This window comes from Diadema antillarum, unplaced genomic scaffold (assembly GCF_040938485.1).
Source record: "Diadema antillarum isolate AM-2024a unplaced genomic scaffold, OU_Dant_1.0 seq00000731_RagTag, whole genome shotgun sequence".
Taxonomy (NCBI): Eukaryota; Metazoa; Echinodermata; class Echinoidea; order Diadematoida; family Diadematidae; genus Diadema; species Diadema antillarum.
In genome coordinates, this window is record NW_027271632.1 from 848,765 (window position 1) to 870,490 (window position 21,726).

At 38.3% G+C, this 21,726-nt stretch overlaps 1 protein-coding gene across 1 annotated transcript in view; it reads right to left on the reverse strand.

The window, feature by feature from the left end:
• LOC139738224 (spastin-like) overlaps window positions 1-21,726 on the reverse strand; it is an 80,931-nt gene that overhangs the window by 41,124 nt on the left and 18,081 nt on the right. The window contains exon 3 of the mRNA XM_071648880.1: window positions 18,094-18,180. Within this exon, the coding sequence (XP_071504981.1) occupies window positions 18,094-18,180 (87 nt within the window). The remainder of the gene's footprint in view (window positions 1-18,093; window positions 18,181-21,726) is intronic.

Genomic DNA, 21,726 nt, shown 5'->3' on the forward strand with positions numbered 1-21,726 from the left:
ACTGAGCCAAAAGGGACAACCTACAGCAATATAACTTCATATCTACCTTTGACAGCATATATGCTGACATGGCCACGCAGTCACACCGGTAAAGTGGATTCAGCATTTGATGGCATTAGTGGTCGACAAAAATGCAAATTTTCTGGAGATTTATATAAACACTATGCTCATAACCCCCCCCCCCCCCCAAAAAAAAAAAAAGAAAAAAAAAAGAAAAAAGAATTGTCTACTTTTACATTACTCGTCATCTTCTTGCATTGCTGCCATAACATAACAATTATACAAAAAGCAACACAAGAAAAATGTTTTCCTGAGTGAGATTCTTTTCTGTAGTAAACGGATTTCAGTCATCTGCATAATCATGCAGATTGCTTTTTATGTCACACATAAGTGACATCTTTAGAAACTCTGCATTGAACACCAAATTGTCAGTGAGATGGTTTGACCTCGACAAAATGTGAGGACATTCTTGTTGGCTTTCCACATTCCCATGATGCTTTGCGAATGAGGCATTAAAACCTTTAAACATGGCGGCATAGAGACAACAGTGACTGATCTCTTTCCCATTAGGTCAGGATGTGGGAGCAGTTTGGGAAAGCGTTTGCGCCTCATGGGAGGAAAAATATGGAATGGCCTCACTGTGGATGCTATTGCAAGATAGCATCATCAACCTACCCTTCCCCCCCCCCCCCAGACACATTAAGTCATTAGTATTTCTCGACACTTGTAACGCAAAACGGTGAAACGGTGACTAATAGCACGTTCTGCTCGGCAGCCCGCATGACCTGCTCCAATGGGTCATTAGTAGTAACTAAGACTCTCCTGCCACTTGGCGTGACGTCAAACACCAGCTGTCCCAACTGAGATAAATCAATTACAGAACTATAATTCGGTCAGAGACCACCTTGGCCATCATGAATTGCCAAGTGCACCTGAACAACAACAACAACAAGAAAGAAGAAAATAATAAAACAATTCATTCACATGTGTCCTGTAGCAGCAATGTATGTAATTCAATGCAGTTAGCTATTATGATTGAAAAAAAAAAAAACTTTAACAAAATTGTTTCAACTAATGTGCACATATTGCACTCATGCATAATTTGCACACTAAACAAAAAAACAAACAAACAATGAATTTAAAAGCACAAACTAATTACAAAGAAAAAGGGAGATAATTCTTTCTTAAACTGATATGGAGAAACTGACAGAAAGAAGTTTGCAATGTTAGATTCTAACTGACTGAAACGTACTCTGTTAAATGAGACTGACTATTCCACCTGGGGTTGCTGAATGAGTCATGGACTAAGATTTCCAATCAAACCACTACCTGGATGGGGCATTCGCTTTGTGCCAAACTTTTGCATGCTGAATCAATCATAAATGAAACTAACACGAACATTTCAAAAGGCCAAAAGGCATTGATTCTGCTTCTTCTGTACCTTTCTTGAATGGTGGGCTAGAATGATTTTGCAGGTGTTCTTTAAAATCTATTGTATTCATTCTTTCTATAAAAACTGACAAGCATGTGGTATGTATGCTGATAAGCAGTAATGGCTCTTACTCTTCATGGTTAATTTGACTCATACTCTTTTACTTCTTTTTTTAGTCAATTTTCAACAAAAATATTTCTATTACCTCACTGATAATTGTGATTTAAAACAGAATCAAAGAGATTAAACATAAAAGACTAGAACTCACACAGCTGTCAATTACTGAAGTGCATTCTATAATTAGCGTAGCCCATTGAAATGACATACACACTTTTGGTACATATCACGTTAACCAATACTATGAAGCATTCTGACAAAGAGGACAAATAAAAAAGAACCAAAACTAAGAAGTCTACTATGGCTGACAGGTACTTTATGATAGCTTGAGTGTGAACAATCCCCAGAAAACTCGTTCATTTCGGGAGTGTATCATTTCACCTACCACCTCCTTCGCAGTAATATTGGCAAGGCACACTCCCTTCTCGCCTTGCAGAGTTCCTGAGCTGCATGATAATCATTTGACCGCTCATTAGCAACAGATGGACCAACGAAACCCTCAATCAATGACTGCCGACGGTCATGGTAAAGAAATCCGGGCAGCGCGGTCACAAATTTGACCGTAGTGTCCAAAAGGGTGGTAGTCTTGATAATGGATATTTGGGGTACGTGCCACCAGCGCCAAATCTCACCCAAACTCAGGGAATGCATACAAAATTGCGCACAGCCAGCACTACCTTGGCTCTTCTGTCCAACCCATGCTTCCAATTTCCGGTTGGAGTGTCCGAAGCAGGCAAGATAATGCCGAGAACAAATCAAGCGGCCGTGCAAAGACATCGGAGCTGGAAAATGGCAAAGGTTAGGTGGAGTATCACCGGCTTGAAAGGAATAATACCAAAACAGGTAGTGAGCCACATTTCATGTGTGTTTGTGTGCTATACATCACATCACCAATTTCACCCAAAGGGCATGAACACAAATGATGTGGGTTGACGTCCAGAATTTTGACAAAAAAAAAACAAACAAACAAACAAACAAATAAACGTTGGGAAATTCTGAACTTCGTATTTCTTCTCTACACTGCCTTATTTTCATGGGAAATGTAGGCCTAAAGATCAAGTTTGCATTATCTAAAAGAATCAACAAGTGTTGTGAATTTAAAGTAACATCAATACACTGACTACTGGCAGGATTAAATGAAGTTTGCTAAACAAACTTGTTCATTCCAGTGAAAACCTGTATATTGAATATGTACATCAAAACCGAACTGTACATAAGAGCTAGTTACAATACGTAAGATGTATACGTTGTAGATAATGTACATTTCATGATCTATAGCTAAATTCTAATCAATTGAGAACAAAACCTTTTTTGATACCTAATGTTTAATTTTATTTGAACAAGGTTCAAAGACAATGAAATATGATACATGTCAGATATTCATAATGAAAAACATGATAATGGCTTGATGATGTATCCTGAGAAAAACCCTAAATGGTGCTAAGGTGGTATTGTTAATGAACCTTTTTGTACATTACAAATTTCTTCCTGCTATTTGTCCCCTTCAAAAAAAAAGAAAGCTGACTTATAATTTGGTTTTATAAAATTTATTCATTGCTGGTGGGGAGTTACAAGTATAATCAGCATGGGGAAAGGGTGGGGAGTTAACTATGGCAACTTTGGTCCAAATTGGACATCAGATTTAATTTTTCATTGCCATTAGGGCAGAAAATTTGTCAATGGTTAGAAGATGAGAACTGATAATTTGACCCAAAGCACCAGAGACAATATGTGATGATGTGTAATGAGCAATTCATTGACTCGACTTCCGTATCAATCCTTCTAAATGCATGAGAAAAAACTGCAGTTCAATACAAGTACAAAATGTACACTTTGGATTCTATTTTCTTCTTTTCTTGTGTGTGTGTGTGTGTGGGGGGGGGGGGAGATTTTTTGAAATGTATGTAGGGAATGAAATCTCTGTTTAGCGCCTTTGATCATAGCCTTGAGTTTGGAAGTGCATGGTTGCTGATGTTTTTATCACATACGACTTTTTTGGTTTTCCCCAGGGGAAGGAACTTCCTATTAGAACAGAGCACTAGTGATTGGAGAGGGGAATAACAGTAATGACATTATATCATCGGCTGAGAACTAGAAGGGCTTTATTTTTTTTTTTTTTTTTGAGGGGGGGATATTGAGTTATTGGTGTCATGTTGTACAGCTTGATCTCCTCTACACTCTTATTTCTGCGGCATCAAAAATAACTCGGAAAGTGTGAAATATGACTCGGAAATGGCGCCAGCTGGGAGTCAACTCCTTCCGAGTGAAAGCTACTCGGACTTCCGAGTCAAATAATTTCACTCGGATTCCGAGTCACTTTCGGAGTCATTTCTGTGGCGTCAAATTAACTCGGAAAGTGTCAAATTTGACTCAGAAATGGGGTCAGTTAGGTGCAAAATGACACAGATTTCCGAATCAAAAGATCACAATTTCACTCTGATACGGTGTTGTTACCTGTATTGTAAGTAACCCATTTTGGTGTAGTAATAATTCGAATTTGGTGTGCACTTTTCTAGAGAAATGCGGAATGGAGGAATACACAGGAGTTTTCATCGGTGAGTACCCACCTCATTTACAACACTCATAACACTCATAACACTCATATAAATAATTACCTGACAGTCAGTTTTATTTGGGGCAAAATGAACTTTTGACACAGACACATTGACTGGCGTAGCCATAGGCGGCTGTACGGCAACTCGTACCTTTTGTACATAGCCCTGGGCTATATGCTATATGTTAGAACCAATCTGCAATAGATGGGAACCTACCTAGCTACACCTCCACTGTACATGCATGGAACCTACCCGTATGGTATGATGAAACTACGCGAAGGGGGTGGATTGAAACTTATTTATTACATGTTATTAGAATAGGTAGGTTCACAATTGGTTCTAAGGTATAGCATATAGCCCAGGCTACGTACAAAAGGTACGAGCTACCGTACGGCCGCCTACGGCTATGCCATTATCAGTCAATGTGTCCGTGTCGAAAGTTCATTTTGCCCTAAATAAAACTGACTGTTTAGACCATGTTTCAGGCAATTATTTATATGAGTGTTGTGAATGAGGTGGGTACTCACCGATGAAAACTCCTATGTATTCCTCCATTCCGCATTCCTCTAGAAAAGTGCACACAAAATTGTCCATCTTGAAGACAAAAAGTTGCAAGACATCCTGCGGCTGCGGCGGATCGTCGAGAAATGACGCTTCTTTTTTCGCGGGGGTACTACGTCACATAGGACACATGACATGTTTTGTCCAATTGTAGCGAGCGTATGTCATGTACACCGCGCTGGGTATTTCTGATGTGACTCTGCGCAGGTGTAAAAAGTCCGATAACCAAAATGACAACTCAGATTTGAGTCAGAAGTACACGGTTGGTATCAAATTTACACAGATCGGAGTGAAAATTTTTTGACTCGGATTCAGAGTTGAAATTTTGACTCGGCAGAAATAAGAGTGTACATTATGGTGTCAATTTTAAATCCTTTTCATTTTCAGTAAGATGTTCAAAAATTTAAACCATGAGGGCACTTTTCTATTCTACATTTGGAACACTGTATATAAATCTACCCACTTTTGATTAATTATACTTTTTATTTCTTGAAAATTGATTGTTTCTTTTTATTTTGCCCTCAAATCTTAGAATGCGATAAGCACCCTTCTGGTTCTAAGCTGACAATATACCAAAAATGGGAGTAAGAAATGTGATCATAATGGGACAAGTTGGAAGAAAAAGGATGAAAAGGAGGCAGAAGCCACCTCAGTGGTGGCGAGCTGGACCTCACGGAAGAATTCTATTTTTTCCCCCTGATATGACCAATCAATTTCTTGTTTAGGGAGGAAGGCAAGAACATGCCAGCTGATGAATCACAAATCAGATTGTGGCTGACTTGCAGTGCTTTTAAATCTTGTGTCCTAGCAACTAATGGCCCGGCAATAAATGTAACAGTATCGTCATCTTCACGACAGCAATATCATATCAAGACGAAGTAAGGAATATCGCAGGTCATTTGGTGTGTCATAGCATCTACACAAAATCAATGCCCACAAAAAGCATCTACAAACAACAGGCATATGTGGGATGAGGATATCCTCCAGTATGGTGATACTTAGAGCAACTATTATTTTTTTTCTTTATCCAAAATGAGATCACAGCAAGAAAATATATCTTGAGTCCACTCAAGTGGGTGATTACAGCTACAGTACAGAAAAAATAGGAGAACAGATCTAAACAACTCTAAATGCTACTCCAGCATGCAACAATATGAAGAGTCCCGAGTTTTTGATACTTCTCAAGATCGTTCTCTAAAATAAGCAACCTGCAATATGGCATCTGTTGTGATACATCTTCAAAAATGACTAATTCTGAATCTCTCAATAGCTGTCCTGTCCGCCCACAAGATTCCTACGAAGAATTCATGTGTTTTGGCACAATTTTCAAACCGAATATCACAATATGCTTGTGTATATGCATGTCTTGCACTTTCTGGCCACAAGCACCTGCCCTGCCACGATCCTGGCAGTCCAATTTCATGAGTTCTTTTTTTCTTTTTTTCTTTTTTTTTTCAAGCTATGTAGTTCTACAGAGTGGACAGCAGTGTCAGAGGCTGACCTACTTATGGACAAAATCTCATATTCTGCTTCTCCAGTCCTCTATCAGTCACTCCCTCTCTCTCCTTCCATCTCTCTCATAAGTGGTGTAGGCTGAGTGTATCGCTGTTCTTTGGTGATGGTCGCATCCAAGTGAAGTACAACCTGCCTTCTCCAGCAGAATTCTATTTACCTGCCCGTACGTTCGAGGGCTCGGCTTGAGACAATCTTACGAGGTATTGCCGCTGGCGATGGTAAACATCCCCCTCCCCAATTCATTCATACTCTCAGTGGTACTGTTTAAAATGCATCCTACAACTCTGAATCCCAGAATTATGAATGCGAAATAAGGATACTCCCTTCAGTTGGACAACGCTCTACTGATCAGAATTTTTCAGCTTAATGATTGTTATTTTAATGCATATTACTTAAACAGGTCTAGGATTCAGTATATTTCACTTCCCTTTCTTGATCGAATAACCATTTTTGGCTCCCCAAGATATGCATTATGCCAATTCTACTTTTATATGTTTTCCTTAAATATCATAAAATATCTGAAAAGAAGGTAGACAAATCCCAGCAATTAGCAACATAACATGAAGATATTCTAATGTAGGTAGAAACCTTTCAGCATGACTGCATCGCCAGGAGTGGTAATATCAAATACATGTACTTCTATCCCTAAACTTCCTTCATATGTCCACTGAATGCAGAGACCAAATACAGACACAATGGTACCACTCAGCCTCTGCCTATATCTCACAATGTAACACTTCAAAAATTGGGCTACTTGTTCAACTGGAAGCTTGAACACTAATGTGCATCATCACTATGCTCTTCGGATTGTTCCAGGACAGCTCACAATGTACTGTATACGCCATTATTATATTTAGCGAGTCTAATTTTTCGCGAATCGGGACTTCTCAACGATTTTGCAAGTGGTTAAATTCGCGATCATGGAGTACTGAACTGAATGGATATGTGTGTCACATTCATATCGGGGATCAGAGTCAATATTTTCGTGTGTCTTTAATTTCGTGAATAGCACCTGACTCACGAAATTTGCGAAAATAAAAACCTCGCAAAATATTCTGCGTATACAGTAGTCAGATAAAGGTTATCAAATGTTAACATATAAATTCCTTCACACACCTAAGTTGTATGCCTGAACACTGACCAGTGGAAGGTGCCTTCTAATACCTAATCACATGTGGAACGCATACATCTGATAGATATCCATGACTTTACCTTTCACTACCAAACTAGCAAATGGGAGAAGACATAAAATATCTTAGCATAAATCTCGCAGAGCAATTAATTGACGACACCTCCTAACAAAATATTGGAGCATTCCCTGGAAATACACTAATATTACTTTAGACTACGGCTAACAAATTACCTAAGAGTGCAATAATCCGGTTAAGTAAACACGTCAGTCATGGGGATCGCAGTTATTCATGCAGACAAAAATATGCAATTCTCCATGAATAAACACAAACTGGCACAATCTAATATAGGCATGCTCCATTACTCTTTAGTCTAGGCAAATGCAGACTCTGATCAATTCCATATTTTATCATGCTTATTTGTGCTTTGCAAAGGATAACTCTGACATTCAAAAAAGACAACCTGTGTTGATGTTTGTAGATCAGTAGGCCCTACTCATGAATGGAAGCTGTTGCTGATAATTTTAAGTTATTCAGGAGTCAAAATCCCATAGTGACAAGGATTTAAACAATTTCATGCCTAGTCCACTAGACTACCATGCTAATGCTCTCTTAGAAATGACAAGCCCTGTCATCCTTCATGGCTCTACCAGTTTGCTCCTCTCATACCTCATCCAGCATCCATCCCCATGGCAATAATTGACCCATGATATAGTTGTCTCTATGCTAATTGACACCGGTGACTGACCTGATTAAATAATTCATATGCTAATGAAAACGAACAACCCCCCTGGCTCCGGTAGCTGTGTGGCTCCACTGGTCAATGGGAAATGGCTGGATTGACTCATAGGGACAGAAGGACCATCCAAGTCAGAAAAGAGGAAAGTCATTTAATGGCTAGGGGGAAAGACAGAAGTGACAGACAGACAGACTGACAGAAAGACAGACAGATAGAGAATATGAGAGGGGGTAGAGGATGGCAGTACATGACATAGAGTATGCTGGATACAGACTGAGTAGGGAATGGTTTGAGAAGGAGCAGACAGATTAGAAAGAAGGCTTATGGTCATGAAGCCTAAAGTTAGATACATTCAGTTATCTGCCAATGTGTGTGACAGAATGAGATCTCGGTTAATCTTTCAGAGGTTACCATGTACATGCTTGACATATAGCATCTGACAATCTATACTATGTGAGATGGAGACAGTTTTCCAACAATTTTTGTGTTAAGATTTCATTGTATTTCTATATTTTCTTCAGCAAACATATTCTGGTTATAAGCCACAGAAATCTGGAAAGTGATAGAGTATCAGCTGTCTGACTATAATTTAAAGTTGAGCACAGACGAAATATGTATCCACAGGTTAAGAGAAAAAAAAAAATGTTTGAACCATTTCAAGGCATTGGTAATGTCATTTCCTTCTCTTAAACTCATGATACAGGATGTGAAGATACTTTAAGAGAAACATAGAGATTTCAAAAGAAAACGAGAAATGATCTAAGGGGGATGATACTGCTAGGTACACTTCTGTACATGGTTGCAAGAAGAAATGATAAAAATATATTTATAAAATCTCTTTCTCACTGAATTCTTAAAGCTGTCATAAAATGCTGTATGGTTTTTACAAGCTTTTCCTTCAATTAGTGTTACAAAAATGTATGACCATACCAGTTTCGACATCACATAATCAGCATATTCCATACGGCTTCTGCTGCCACAACACACAAAGCAATGTGACCCCACAGTCCATACATTCACTACATGGTCAATGATGATTCATAACTTATCAGACAAATAACAAAAAGAAAGCAGTAAGGGAACAGAGAAACAGCATGATTTGAAAATAGACGGATGGTTCATGCACAAATTACAAAATGGATCACAAAGAAAGAGGCTTTTAGAGGAGTAGCTTACCAAAAAAAAAAAGGGGGGGACTGTGGAAGTGAATTTTGCAGCAGAGAGATGTATGAATAAATCCCAACTGAATATGAAAAGGTAGTATTGAGTGCATTTAGGGGCGGATGCATTTAGCAGGCTGTGCTGGTTCATTTGGGAGTGCTGCAGAGGTATGTCAACAAACAATGATGACATTTATTTCATTAGTGACTGGATCCCGAACCATCATATTTACTCATCTATAGAGTTGGCACACACACAGGGGAGAGATATTTCTTCAATTTCCCTCCCTCTCTTTCTCTCACACACACATGCACACACACATACACACAGCCCTAACTACGAAAACAATCACTTAACAATACACGAGAAATTATAGATATGCCATGCATGCTATGTTCACTCTGGTTCCACCGTCAGATGTGTTTCCTGCATAGACAATGCATGCACCATCCCATGATTTACGAGAAGTGGGCCAAATATGTACATAGACTACAGTTTAATGACATTGAGGCATGGCGAAGCTACAGAATTCAGCGCATATCCATAAACTGGAGCAATCAATATGACTTAAGTGGCTTAATCAAGGCTAATACCGCACTTCTGAAATGATTTATATCACTGGCGGTTATTGACTGCTTTTACAAGGTTACAATGGACATAGGAATATACATTAAGTGCAAAATATATAACTGCAGTATCAAAATTGCAATTTAATGAAACATGGACTGACTTTGCCTTGTTCGAAATAACCACTTGTGTAGAATTGATTAAAAAAAGACACAACGCTTACCAGATATAGAATATTTACATTCCTATGGAATAATATCTCACAAGCTTTATACGACTAGGTATCACATAATATTCTTAATAGCATTATTGATTGACTGCACCAATCATACACCTTTGGTCTGAGTGAAGGCATCGTATTTTGATTCCTGCTCTCTATAAAACGCTGGCACTGAAAAGATCACAGACATACAGCATTAGTTTAAAAAAATGGCCCCTGCCTGTACTTTGAACTCAAAGTCTGTTGTGCTTGTTTGCTGATGTCATCACTTTTAGTTTGAAATTTGCAGAAGTTGATTATAAAGATAGCTGGAAGTACAGGAACAATGAAAAAACCTTCTCATGCAGTGGGATTAAAGGATATTTACAGAGGTAAGCTTGTGGCTAAGTCTTTTGCTTGAAAGAAATAGATATCAATTAGTTCAATTCAGATTCTCAAGGCTGAACAATTTGGCTTATACTCAAGTCAGTAGGCATGGCAACTCTTCGCACTGTGGTTTAGACAGCATGGTAAGAATGCACAGATGTTTTCAACCTAATTTCATATTAGGCCAAGTAAAAAAAGATAGTAGTTTCTCGTCCGGGTTTTTTGAGCAAGGCGATGAGGGAGGTCCTTACTATTTGATATCTTGCTATTTTTTCGAGGATTGTCAAAATGAAAGTAATATGTGTTTCTCATCCGGTAATTCTGAGAAAGGTAACGAGAGAGGGCTTTGCTATTTTCTATATCCAATTTATGAAATGAAATATCACTGTGGTAGCTGTGCTATGAGACACCAGGTCCCAAGTGTATGTCTTGCCTGCACTCTGTGCATTTTCAAACAAATAGATTATGTACCGTACCATACTTGCAATGAAACTTCATGCATGCAGAAATACATTTGCTTTTTCTTTCCACTACAGATGTCAAGGAAAAATGACCCTCTTAATACTGGTATTTAGTGTTGTAATGGCATTTCTGATACCTGTGTACCGTACTTGCAATTCTGATGTATTGTGCTATTTAGAAACAGGTATAAAACATGTCTTTCAACAAAGAATGTACGACTGAAATAAATTCCATGATATTCAAAACACTGCTTTATTCATCATTGGTGTTTGTAATTGTTTGTGTCCACACAGCTGGTATGTATCTGCATTTCTTCACAGTACAATTGTAGCACATTTAACTGGAAACTGTTGTACAATTGCAGATGGATGTCAAAATGATACTGATATGGCATTACAGCATTAAACATTTAAAGATGTTTCTTCATGTTCTAAAAAGACATTTGATAATCACTCATCATTTGGATGATGAATGATTGTATACCACACTACAGATGATACGACTCACGGCCGTGTCCGTGAATTTACATCGTAAAGAAAAGTATCCCGCAGAAATACGAGACAAACCAGAATCCGTGGAAAAGTTATTTATTTTGTAGATACATCCATTTAATCATTCTACATTTGCTGGAAAAGCGCATTCATTTTCTCTTCAAAATAGAACAATAAATCGCCGTCAGCGATGCAACGTTACAGAGCAGTGTACGGGCTTCTACACATTCGAATGTGTTCATGCGTGCGTACAGACAGCTGACAGACCAGGGGATGGTACCGGTGACCGACCCTGAACAGCTACAGACACGCACACTTTGCCAATACGGTGCGGCACAGCCACTGCACCGGCACCGTACCTTCCGACACTGCACACACATGCACATACAATTGTAGTCACAATGACATGAAAATGTATACAAGGTACAAACTCGATACAATCCTCACAAGCATTTGTACAGTACAATTCATCCGCTTGAAATATGAGAAACGGGGAAAATACGAACAATGCGCGAAATAGGCGTGGAATATCAGCGATTGATCGCAAAAAAAAAAATTTGCCGCTATCGCGTTCACGACGTACCGAGTGCGCTGTACATCACAGCTAGCCCAGGCCCGCGCCCGCGCCCATTCAACTACAGTTCGACTGCTTTGTGGGTCATTCCTTCTTGCCGAGCTCGCAGTGTGAAATGTATGCGTTAAAAATACATACTAGTACCACAAGCTACAGCTGTACTGGTACTTACAGCTAAGTAGAGGACGCAAGGCGTAATTAGAAATGAGACATCACGATTGGTAGGTGAATTGCCGATTTTCTTTTCGGCGGCCGAAAAAATAGTAAATATCAAAAAAGTCGATGCGGAAACTGAAAATCGATGCGGGCGGGGAGCGGGCTGGGACGAGAATTATGAATTTCTTGATATTTTCAGCGCCATTTTGAAAATAGTAAATAGTAAAAAAATCGATGCGGCGGCCAAAATCGATGCGCGCGAGGACGAGAAACTGGTTTCTTTTTTTACTTGGCCTTATAAAGTCCAAAGCATCACTTGAGATAACAAAAACTAACAGAGACAAATGTTAACAACTTAAAAAAATAATACATAACATAAAAGTTCATGTGATCTTAATAGCACACCAGACCAGCTAGCATGGCATTGTGTAATCAGATATTTTATGACCATGCATGTTTTGATCATGACATAGATCACAATTACATTGTACCTGATTACTCTACAAACATGTTGTTCACAGATTGACCAGAATCTTTGTGTTGATATAAAGGTGTAATCAAAACAAGATTACATTCAATCTATTCTTTTCCTTCTGATCTAAACTGGAGAGCAGCAAGTTTAAACATTTTGCTCTTGTTTAGAATCTGATCCTGGAAGTCTGGAAGTAAGGAATGCATCTTTGAGCATTGCATTTATAAGCTTACGTGCAGCCTGCAGCCTGATCATGTGCCAGCGTCAATCTGCAGAGATCAAACGGATCTGGATGTTTCCTGCACTTCTCTAAAACAATCTCCTATCTCCTGCTGCCAACTTCTGAGAGATTTGGAAGTGGGATTCAAATGATCTTCCTCACACTTGCTTAAACTTTTGAAGTTGGTTGTATTTTCATGATAATGCTGAATGTATTAGGAAAGCTTAAAAGCTCATCTCCACCCCACAACTCTATACAGCTGTACCCCCTTCTCACTTCCTCCTATTCCCTCCCCCCCCCCCCACCCCCCAATGGAGGTTACCACTTCTTTGCCAAACAGAAATGGTGTTATTGTGGCTATTTACACTCTAAATTACAGGGATTTATACTGTTAATCCTAGGTTCCGTTGGATCTAAAATGGTATTGTAGGTTGGATTTAAACAAAACGATTTAAAAAAACTTTCAATGGCTAGATCTCGACATGATGATGTGATCACGGCAAATCTCATTTGAATGGGTGATGACAATTTTGAGATAATGCGTTCACAAAATTTGGCAGAAAGAAAAGAGAATTTAGAAGAAAGAACAAATCTCTACAAACACAGCTGATGGTGTATCACCTAATTAGAAATTGGTGCATTTTATTCTGGTACCTTGCTCCATATTATGACATGTCTGGCTAACAGTGGGAGATATGCTGCATAATGCCACCGAATGACTACTTTCAAACAAGTATAATACATATTTCATTTTATTGTAACAAAAAAAAATTATTACTGCATACCATTGTGTCTGGATATCTGTTGTAGAGGAGTTCAAATGATCAAATTTCTCTGTTGGTGTCTTCACAAAAAAAACACCCTCAGTTTTGTTTCTGGATGCCAATGTGCTAGTCAAGTCTGATCATAATATATTCCTTCTTGTGCGTGTCGATACACTCAAAGCACAATTCCATTTTGTCATGATACCATCGACCAATTTTACAACTTGTTTTTTCATTTTGTCTTTGTCCACTCTGCTTCCATCGGTAGAAAGTGATCTGATTGCAGAGGTAAGGGTGACAGGGATATAGTTCCCTCTGCATCAATCCTGGTTTGTTTGCATGATAATGGAAGAAGCGTGACAATCGAGTCTGGGATCATGGTGCCCTACGCGGGTGCACATAATTTTTTGCTCCAATATTTATACGGTGTTTTCACTGCAGCCACCATTTGCATTTGCCTGGTGCAGTCAGCCTATAATAGCACTGGCTTGTGGGCGTAACAGTGAGTCTGAGATTTCATCTTTATGAAGATTCTGTAAGATATCCCATCTCTTTGCTGCAGCAATCAATTACTTCATGCTAACAGCCCTAGTTCAGTCCTTCTGCAGTTAATGTCTTGGAAGGAAACACAAAAAGACCGAAACAAGTCTTGAATGAAATGGAGAGGGAAAAAAAAGAGAGTGATGTATTCTTGTGTGAAAGCTGAGGAATAGATGAAGCCATTTATCCCTCTGCAATGTTACGATATTTCATAAGATGATAGCTGTGACATACACTGTATACTGCCAGAACATTCCATCACATTAACCTCTAAAAAACGAAAAACTAAAATATGTTGACGTAATTTTGTTTCAAAGTTATATACATATAGCACAGATATAGCAAAGATGAAAGGCATCACTATGAATGCCAACAGCACTGGGTTCTGAGTCATACTTGAATCACAACTCCATATTCTGGTATGGTAAAATATTGAAGTCTCTGATGATAACAGAGATACATTCCAGTACAAAACAAGATGCAGGTACACTTTGAATAAACTAGACACCAGTATACCCACTGTATTCTCAGTCAAGGTATGACAGACAGGTTGCCATGGAGATGCGTGATGGCAGACAAAGATCGCCAGTGATGATTCATGGATACTCCAGAGTTATCTCTCTCCCTCCATTGTTCCCCTTCTTCCTCTCTCTCATTCTCTTGATGTCATACTCACAGAATGATCACATCACCTTTTTTGTCCACCAATTTAACTCATCCACGTCTGATTGGACACGCCGACTTCTCTGCCTTGTGCTTTTCAATCACCCTATACCTCAGACACCCTGGGAATATCACTGTGTGACCATGGAAACGATACTCCATCTGCATCTCAGCAGCAGATGGAAAGGTTTTGCAATGCTTGGATACATCGCGTGGCCTTGATTCTGTCTGGGAGCAGTCTCCCATACATATCATATCTCAGTAGCACTAACTCAGGCCACTAGTGCACTGATGCTCACATTGATTAAATATGAAATTCATACCTTATTGGTCAGTACCGTAATGTGGGCAGAAGATATCGGTGCGATGGGCGTATCTTACTGCATCTGCCTAAAGTTTTGTTCTGCAACTGCCTCTTTGCACATCATGTTCAAAATGGTATTCAATCCTTGTGATTCCATACTGTTGTATTTTATTTTTTTTTAAACATATATATGAAGTGCAAAAATCATACAAAGTTTATTAGAGGAGTTTGCTGATGTTGACTGACTCACACAAAAGTGAAAATAACAGATGTATTAATGCAGATTTTGTAGATTTGATTTCAGAGGTTGGCACCACAAATTAAAAAAAAAATGGCTACAATATTGATGTAAATCTAACTTGGTAATAATGGTAACAGAGATACATGGCATTCACTATAGATTTGTTTGACAAAAGAAGCGAATTTGTAATGTCATTTCCTCCATTGCTTCTTGTATTGTGATTCTGTCATTGTACATCCAACTATCTTCTGCATTTCATGATATTTGACTATAAGTACAAAGTGTATTGAGCACTCCACAAAATGAAACATAATTCACATTCTTTATTCCAGAACCTACGGGCATAATGATCTGAACGTGTTACCTAGGATGATCGTTCAAAAATGCCATCTGTTGATGAAAAGCTGTGAAAACTCCTGAGGGAAATTTACCCAAAAAGACGGCTAAAAAGAGAGAACCAAACCTTCATGATACGATGCAACAGATCATTCACACTAATCTCGCACCTGAGATACTTCATGTTTGTCAGAACTTTTTCCCACCAACAGAAAAGATGACCAGAGGGACTGTGAGACTTTGCGAACTTAATCTCATTAAACAACAAAGAAAAATTTCATTTTTGGTGCATTTCCCTGACTTAATGTTGCAGAGAGTACATGTAAATATGATCTTTACCTGCAGGCGCCAAAGCATTCTTCAATTGATGTAACATGGCCCATACTTAAGAAATGACTGGATGATTCACTGGATCTCAAAATAAAAAAAAAGGCTTATATTCACTGACCAGAAATGTACTACTTGTCATTTGTTATTGGAAATGATGTCATACCTTAAGAAAGACTCTTTGCTACTTCTGACACCAAAGCTTCTGAGACAAGACTTGTCATGTTATGAAAGTTAACATCTACCAATATTCCAATTGATTTTTTGTGTCATGATTCTCATAAAATCAATTTCAATCAAAACATTCATCTTGAAATGAAGGCACAAAAGTGAACAAAGGGAAATTTAGACCATAGTTAGAAACTGTTCTTAATATTCTATTACATACCTACTTGTTGTGAACTTGAGCACATAGTTACCATGAGTAAAGCATTAGGATGTAACATTAGGTTGGAAGCCAGAGGACATAAATCCCCTAGACTTCAGATAGAATGAGTGGCTTTTTGCCTCTTATTTGACAACTGTCAATGCCTTCAGACAGACGTTTGAGCATACAACTGCCAGAGCACTTTGTTTGCAGCACACACAAGCGCTGCCTATCACACGCATACTCAATACCGATCACAAGTGACTAAGCAGGAGCTGGGGGAATTTTATCTCTGCATTCAGAGAAAGTATCTTGTCATCTGCCAACTCTTTGAAACTATTTCCCAATTAAATCAGAGCAGGAAATTCACTGTCTCGGAGCTGCACAGAGACAGAGCATGTGCCTGTCATTCATTGTAATGAACAGGTTGGTGAGAGATAAGGGTAAACAGCCCTGTTGTGTTCATTTATCATATTAAACAGATATTTCATATCATGTAAGCCACTTTCCAACGTAGAGATAAAAGTGGCAAAATTATATTCCTTTGCATTGTCCTCTTGCATGATGATTTTTGACAATACCTCGGAAAAAAAAAATATAAGAAAAATAAGATGTTTGATTGAAAAGGATTAAGGGGACATATATTCTACCTGAACAAATGGATGCTACCAAATGGGAATTTCATGTAGCTTCATCTCAAAATCTAAATGCCCAAGCGATGAAATCATTTGATTGTGGGTATCAACTGAAGGAAATGACAAGACCATTTCTTGCATGTTCTCGAAGAATAGATATTCACAGCATTCACATCATTGTAAAAGTAGAAGCTCTTGTAAATGACATGTCCATTTTCCACTAGATTTCATCAACAGAGCTCATCTGAAAGTTAGAACGATTCTTATCTAATATCAATATGCTGGTGGGTTTTGGTTAGAAAGTATGTCTTGAAATCTGGTCTGCTTTATTTCAACACTTATACAATCTTCTAGCTGTATCTTCAGACAAAGATGATATTCTATGAAAAGAATTGAATGCAGTGGTACAACAACTTGCATATGATTATCACAGTTTGCTATACGTGTAGAGATTCTAGTTAAATCAAAGACCATTCAAAATCATTTAAAAAGGTAGCTGCCACTATTCAAAAAGAGATAAAAAGTCCATGTTTTCAGGTGCTTATCAAAGCATCCGAATTGTAAATGAGCATGGGTAAAGACACCATTTTCTTTTTCTATCATCTGCAATGCCACACATAGTACAACTAATGTACAGCTTTCCAACAGATGCTAATTACTTCTCATCTACTTGAGATGTGTGCCTGATGAAATTTTGAGGCTGGCGCTCTCTGATGCTGCCGGCTTGGCATCTCTGTCGTAATAACATTGTTGCTTTGACGATGGTTAATTGCCACTTTGGCGAGCACTCACGGCAGCAAGTAGTAATAGTGTCATCATCCCCTTAACAACTGACTGTCAGCCCCTCCTGATGCTCCGAGGTACTTTGTTCATGCACACACATTTACATGTCAAGAAGTTATTACCAATGTTTAATACCTCACAATGCCTCTCATCTTTTTTTCAGCCGGGGGTAGGGGGGGATCTGAAATCTTCATCTGATATCATGCAAATAACTCAAAACCAAAACAATCTCAAAGCCACATATTACAATTCATTTTTTACAATGTAAATTCATAACAAAAATGGTAGTATGCAATAGCTTGGAACATCTAGAATGAGAAAAAAAATGCAGATAAGACAGACAAAATACACACACACACACACACACACACACAAGCACACTCACTGATACTCACTCATCAAGATGTCCAATCTTTCTTTGGCCATAGACAGATTCTTCTTCATCTTGTCTTGTATCTTCTTTGCTTTCTCCCATTCTGGACCTGACATTGATAAGAAAAGATGGAACATGGAAAAAATATTAAATCTTAAAAATATTTTCACAGCTTTTCCATTTATAGAAATACTGACAGATGAAAAATATGTAACACAGTACACACAAAACGGAGAGATCTTGTCACAGTGACACTTGGTACACATATGATCAACAAGCCTACAGCTAAAGTGCAATTAAAACAAATTTCGAATATGACATTCACATTCATGCAGAAAATCTGTGAAGAGCATTAATCTAAATTCCTCATCATTTGCAAATAACCTAATGCCAAGAATAAGGAGGATGATAAGAATTCAAAACGGAGCTACAGGACTTGATCTGATGTCACTGCATGATTCTATTCTGAGCAAAACATATCCAAATTTGAAACCAATGTCAAAACATTGACTAGAACATTGTATGAATATCAGAAAATGTGTAGAATTAATCATCCTTGTTTTATGCATGACATATCATGTTCCTGCTTCAAAATTCCACCACAACAAAGCATATTTTCAGCCCAGAGGCAGTGTTTCATGATCATCTCCACATGCACCTAGATACAAGTCATCTAGATCAAGTTCCTTTCATGTAATAATCATTTGGAGGATCCAAAGATTCACTTCTCAGGCTGCAAATAATTCAAAACATAATTTGCAGAACTTAACAAACAGTGAAAACAGCGATGTCTCAATCCATACACAGCCCGAGGCAAAAGCGGAAAAATCCCGCCAGTGTATCGGATCTGGAGATGCATCTACCAGAGATGTAGTCCAGTGGAACGTTCTCTACCAAATCTCTCCTCCCTCAATCCTCCATTCTCTCCTTCTCTCGCTCGTTTCTTGCACACCTATTGGCTTTGTTGTTTGTTTGCTATGAATATTCACGTGGGCTTGGGCTTCGAGTGAGTCATTCTGGGAAAGCTGGGCTCTCTCTCTCGGAGGAAAGCAGGAGATGAGAGGTGGTGGCGCCGATGTGGTTGGATGAGGAGATCACTGGGGATTGCTCCATAGGTGCACACCTGTAGGATTTGGTTACTTCTCCTTGATCCACTGTTTTTCTCATTTTTTTATAAGCATACAGACACCAATATATGCTGCTGAGCAATTCTACAGTGCACTAGTATTTGCATTTCGCATTTTGCATTTTCTCATCTAGTAAGATTATCATCCAGAGTCCGTGAAAGGTGGTTGGGGTACTGAGTTTCTTGTCACAAGATCAAATTACGGCATTAAACGAAAGAAAGAAAGCAAAGAACTTCTGATGAAGAGAAAATACAAACATATGGTGAACACATATCCTGTAAACACATGCCTAAGATCTACAGTACTCTGCTTTGACCATAGTTTATACTGAATTTAACTGACACCGCATTGATTTTGTCACAAATTCTATTACATTGTGTGTATATATATGCAAAATCTGTCAATTGCATCACTGAGTTCAGATGGTCTCATTTACGGTTACTGACACTTCTCAGAACCAGTGACCTGGCACCTCTGAATCTAACTGCACATTTTATACTGGAGAGAGATTAGATACAACTTAATTGATTCATTAGATTTGCACACACAAAAAAACACACACAAAAAAAAAATTATAATCTTCTCCACTTTTAGGGAGGAAAAAATTGTTCTTCTATAGTATGCTTTCAACTGAAGGATAATTCATTATTGTACAATCAATAAGCTGAACTCTATTGAAAATTCTGCAACTGATATAAAAAAATACATATATCTATACATTTTTAATTCAGTTGCAGAATGTTCCTTTCTTCAATTTTCAGTTTTTTTCCATTTTCATTTTTTTAACACCAATGGGCTCAAAGGAAAGATCTGCTTCACACTACCTTAATGAAACACAAATTTTGAATAGCTAAAGTTATCACAGAAAGATAGAGCACCAAACCAGTAAGATGTGGTTTTGGGGACCCAACGAGTTAATAACTGAATATCCTGGAGTGTGTGTGTGGCACTCTGATCTAGCACAGAAATACAGAAACATCTGAATCACTGGAAGCATCAATTCCGGTCGAATTGATATTTCCCTCAGCTTCACTGATTGCACCTTTGCGGTTTGTCACACCCTGCCTCAACGATCAATATTTAGGCCATCACTGCGTATGCTCGCTTGCAGCGTAACACATGTTTATAGCATCAAGGCCAAGAAGAGAAGGAAGATGCTAAGACCTGCATATTCGGTCAAATTAATGTGAAATCTAATATGCACTAGTCGGTCTTTTTTTTTCTCTCTCCTATTCCATCATGATTCATTAATTCACCAACTTCAAATTACTCTAGCGTGCCTTTTGGCCCGTTTGAGCTTGTCGCAAAGTCATGGCGGCTATCGCCGTCCTTCATAAATTCCTCAGATAAAATGCATGTTAAATTCATGAGTATTCCACAGCTGTAGCTATTTCTGCATTCCACAGGTCCGGTATCATTTCACGATGATGAACAAATGAATAAGAACGTCTTATCTTCGCCCTTTATCATCCAAATTCTATGACAAGAAATTCCCTTTTCTCCTCTGCTTTCATTCATTTGCTATTCTTATCTCCTTCATCACTCTTTTCTCTCCCTTCCCATTTTATTACTCTGATAACACTTTTTTTGTACACTGGATAATTTTTTTTTTCTTTATGGGGGGGGGGGAGGGATACATAACATTCACCACAATGATATTTATAGTTTGTATGTACAATAATTCACCTGGTGTGCATGCTCAATTTGAAATTATTTGTATTAATTTATATTTTTTGGGCATGTGTGTTCACCTTCTCCCTGATGTGCTTCCTTTAAGTTGGTTGGAGAGGCCCATGGGTCATAGTGATTTTGATTGCTTTTTTCCAACCTGGTAACTTAGGGAAGCTCATTAGGGAAAGCCTGACACTTTGTATTCCTGTATTTTGCTTGTTTTGTATGTTTATCTGTTTTCACTTGTATTGTCTTGCAAATGCCAAATACTACTAATAATAATTTATGTTCCTGTAATACTGACACAATTTCCTTCCCCCAACCCTCCTTTTCTTTCTCCCTTAAGGAAAGGAGCTCACATTTTTCTGAATCGGTCTTTGTTGCTTTGGCGCTTTCCTTTCTTCTTTACTAATTCATATACTTCTCTACTGCAACTTACAGCTACTGGGTCGCATGCATGAAATAATTAGCAATTATTTAGTGTGCATTTGAGAAAAAGTTGCATGATGGGTAATCAAAAATTTGCTAGCAAATTGTATTCACATTGCAATGTGTAATATAACACTTACCAAACTATATTGAAGATAAGCCCAAATATCAGCTCTCAAATGTATTTAAGGTCATTTTTATTGAAAGGATGAATCCACAGTGATTTGTACTGGGTTGGGATTATGCTGTTGTTGCTTTCAGGAATGATAAACATGAGAAATATTAATGAAAACCATTCAGTGTGCCCTAGTGGATTCATGAGTAGACCATGGGGAGGGGGTGTAATGGGGACTGTTAAAAGAAATTGAGTGAAGAAGCTGGAATGCCATTGTGGTTGCTGTGCATGTGCACATGTGTGGTTAGGTTGC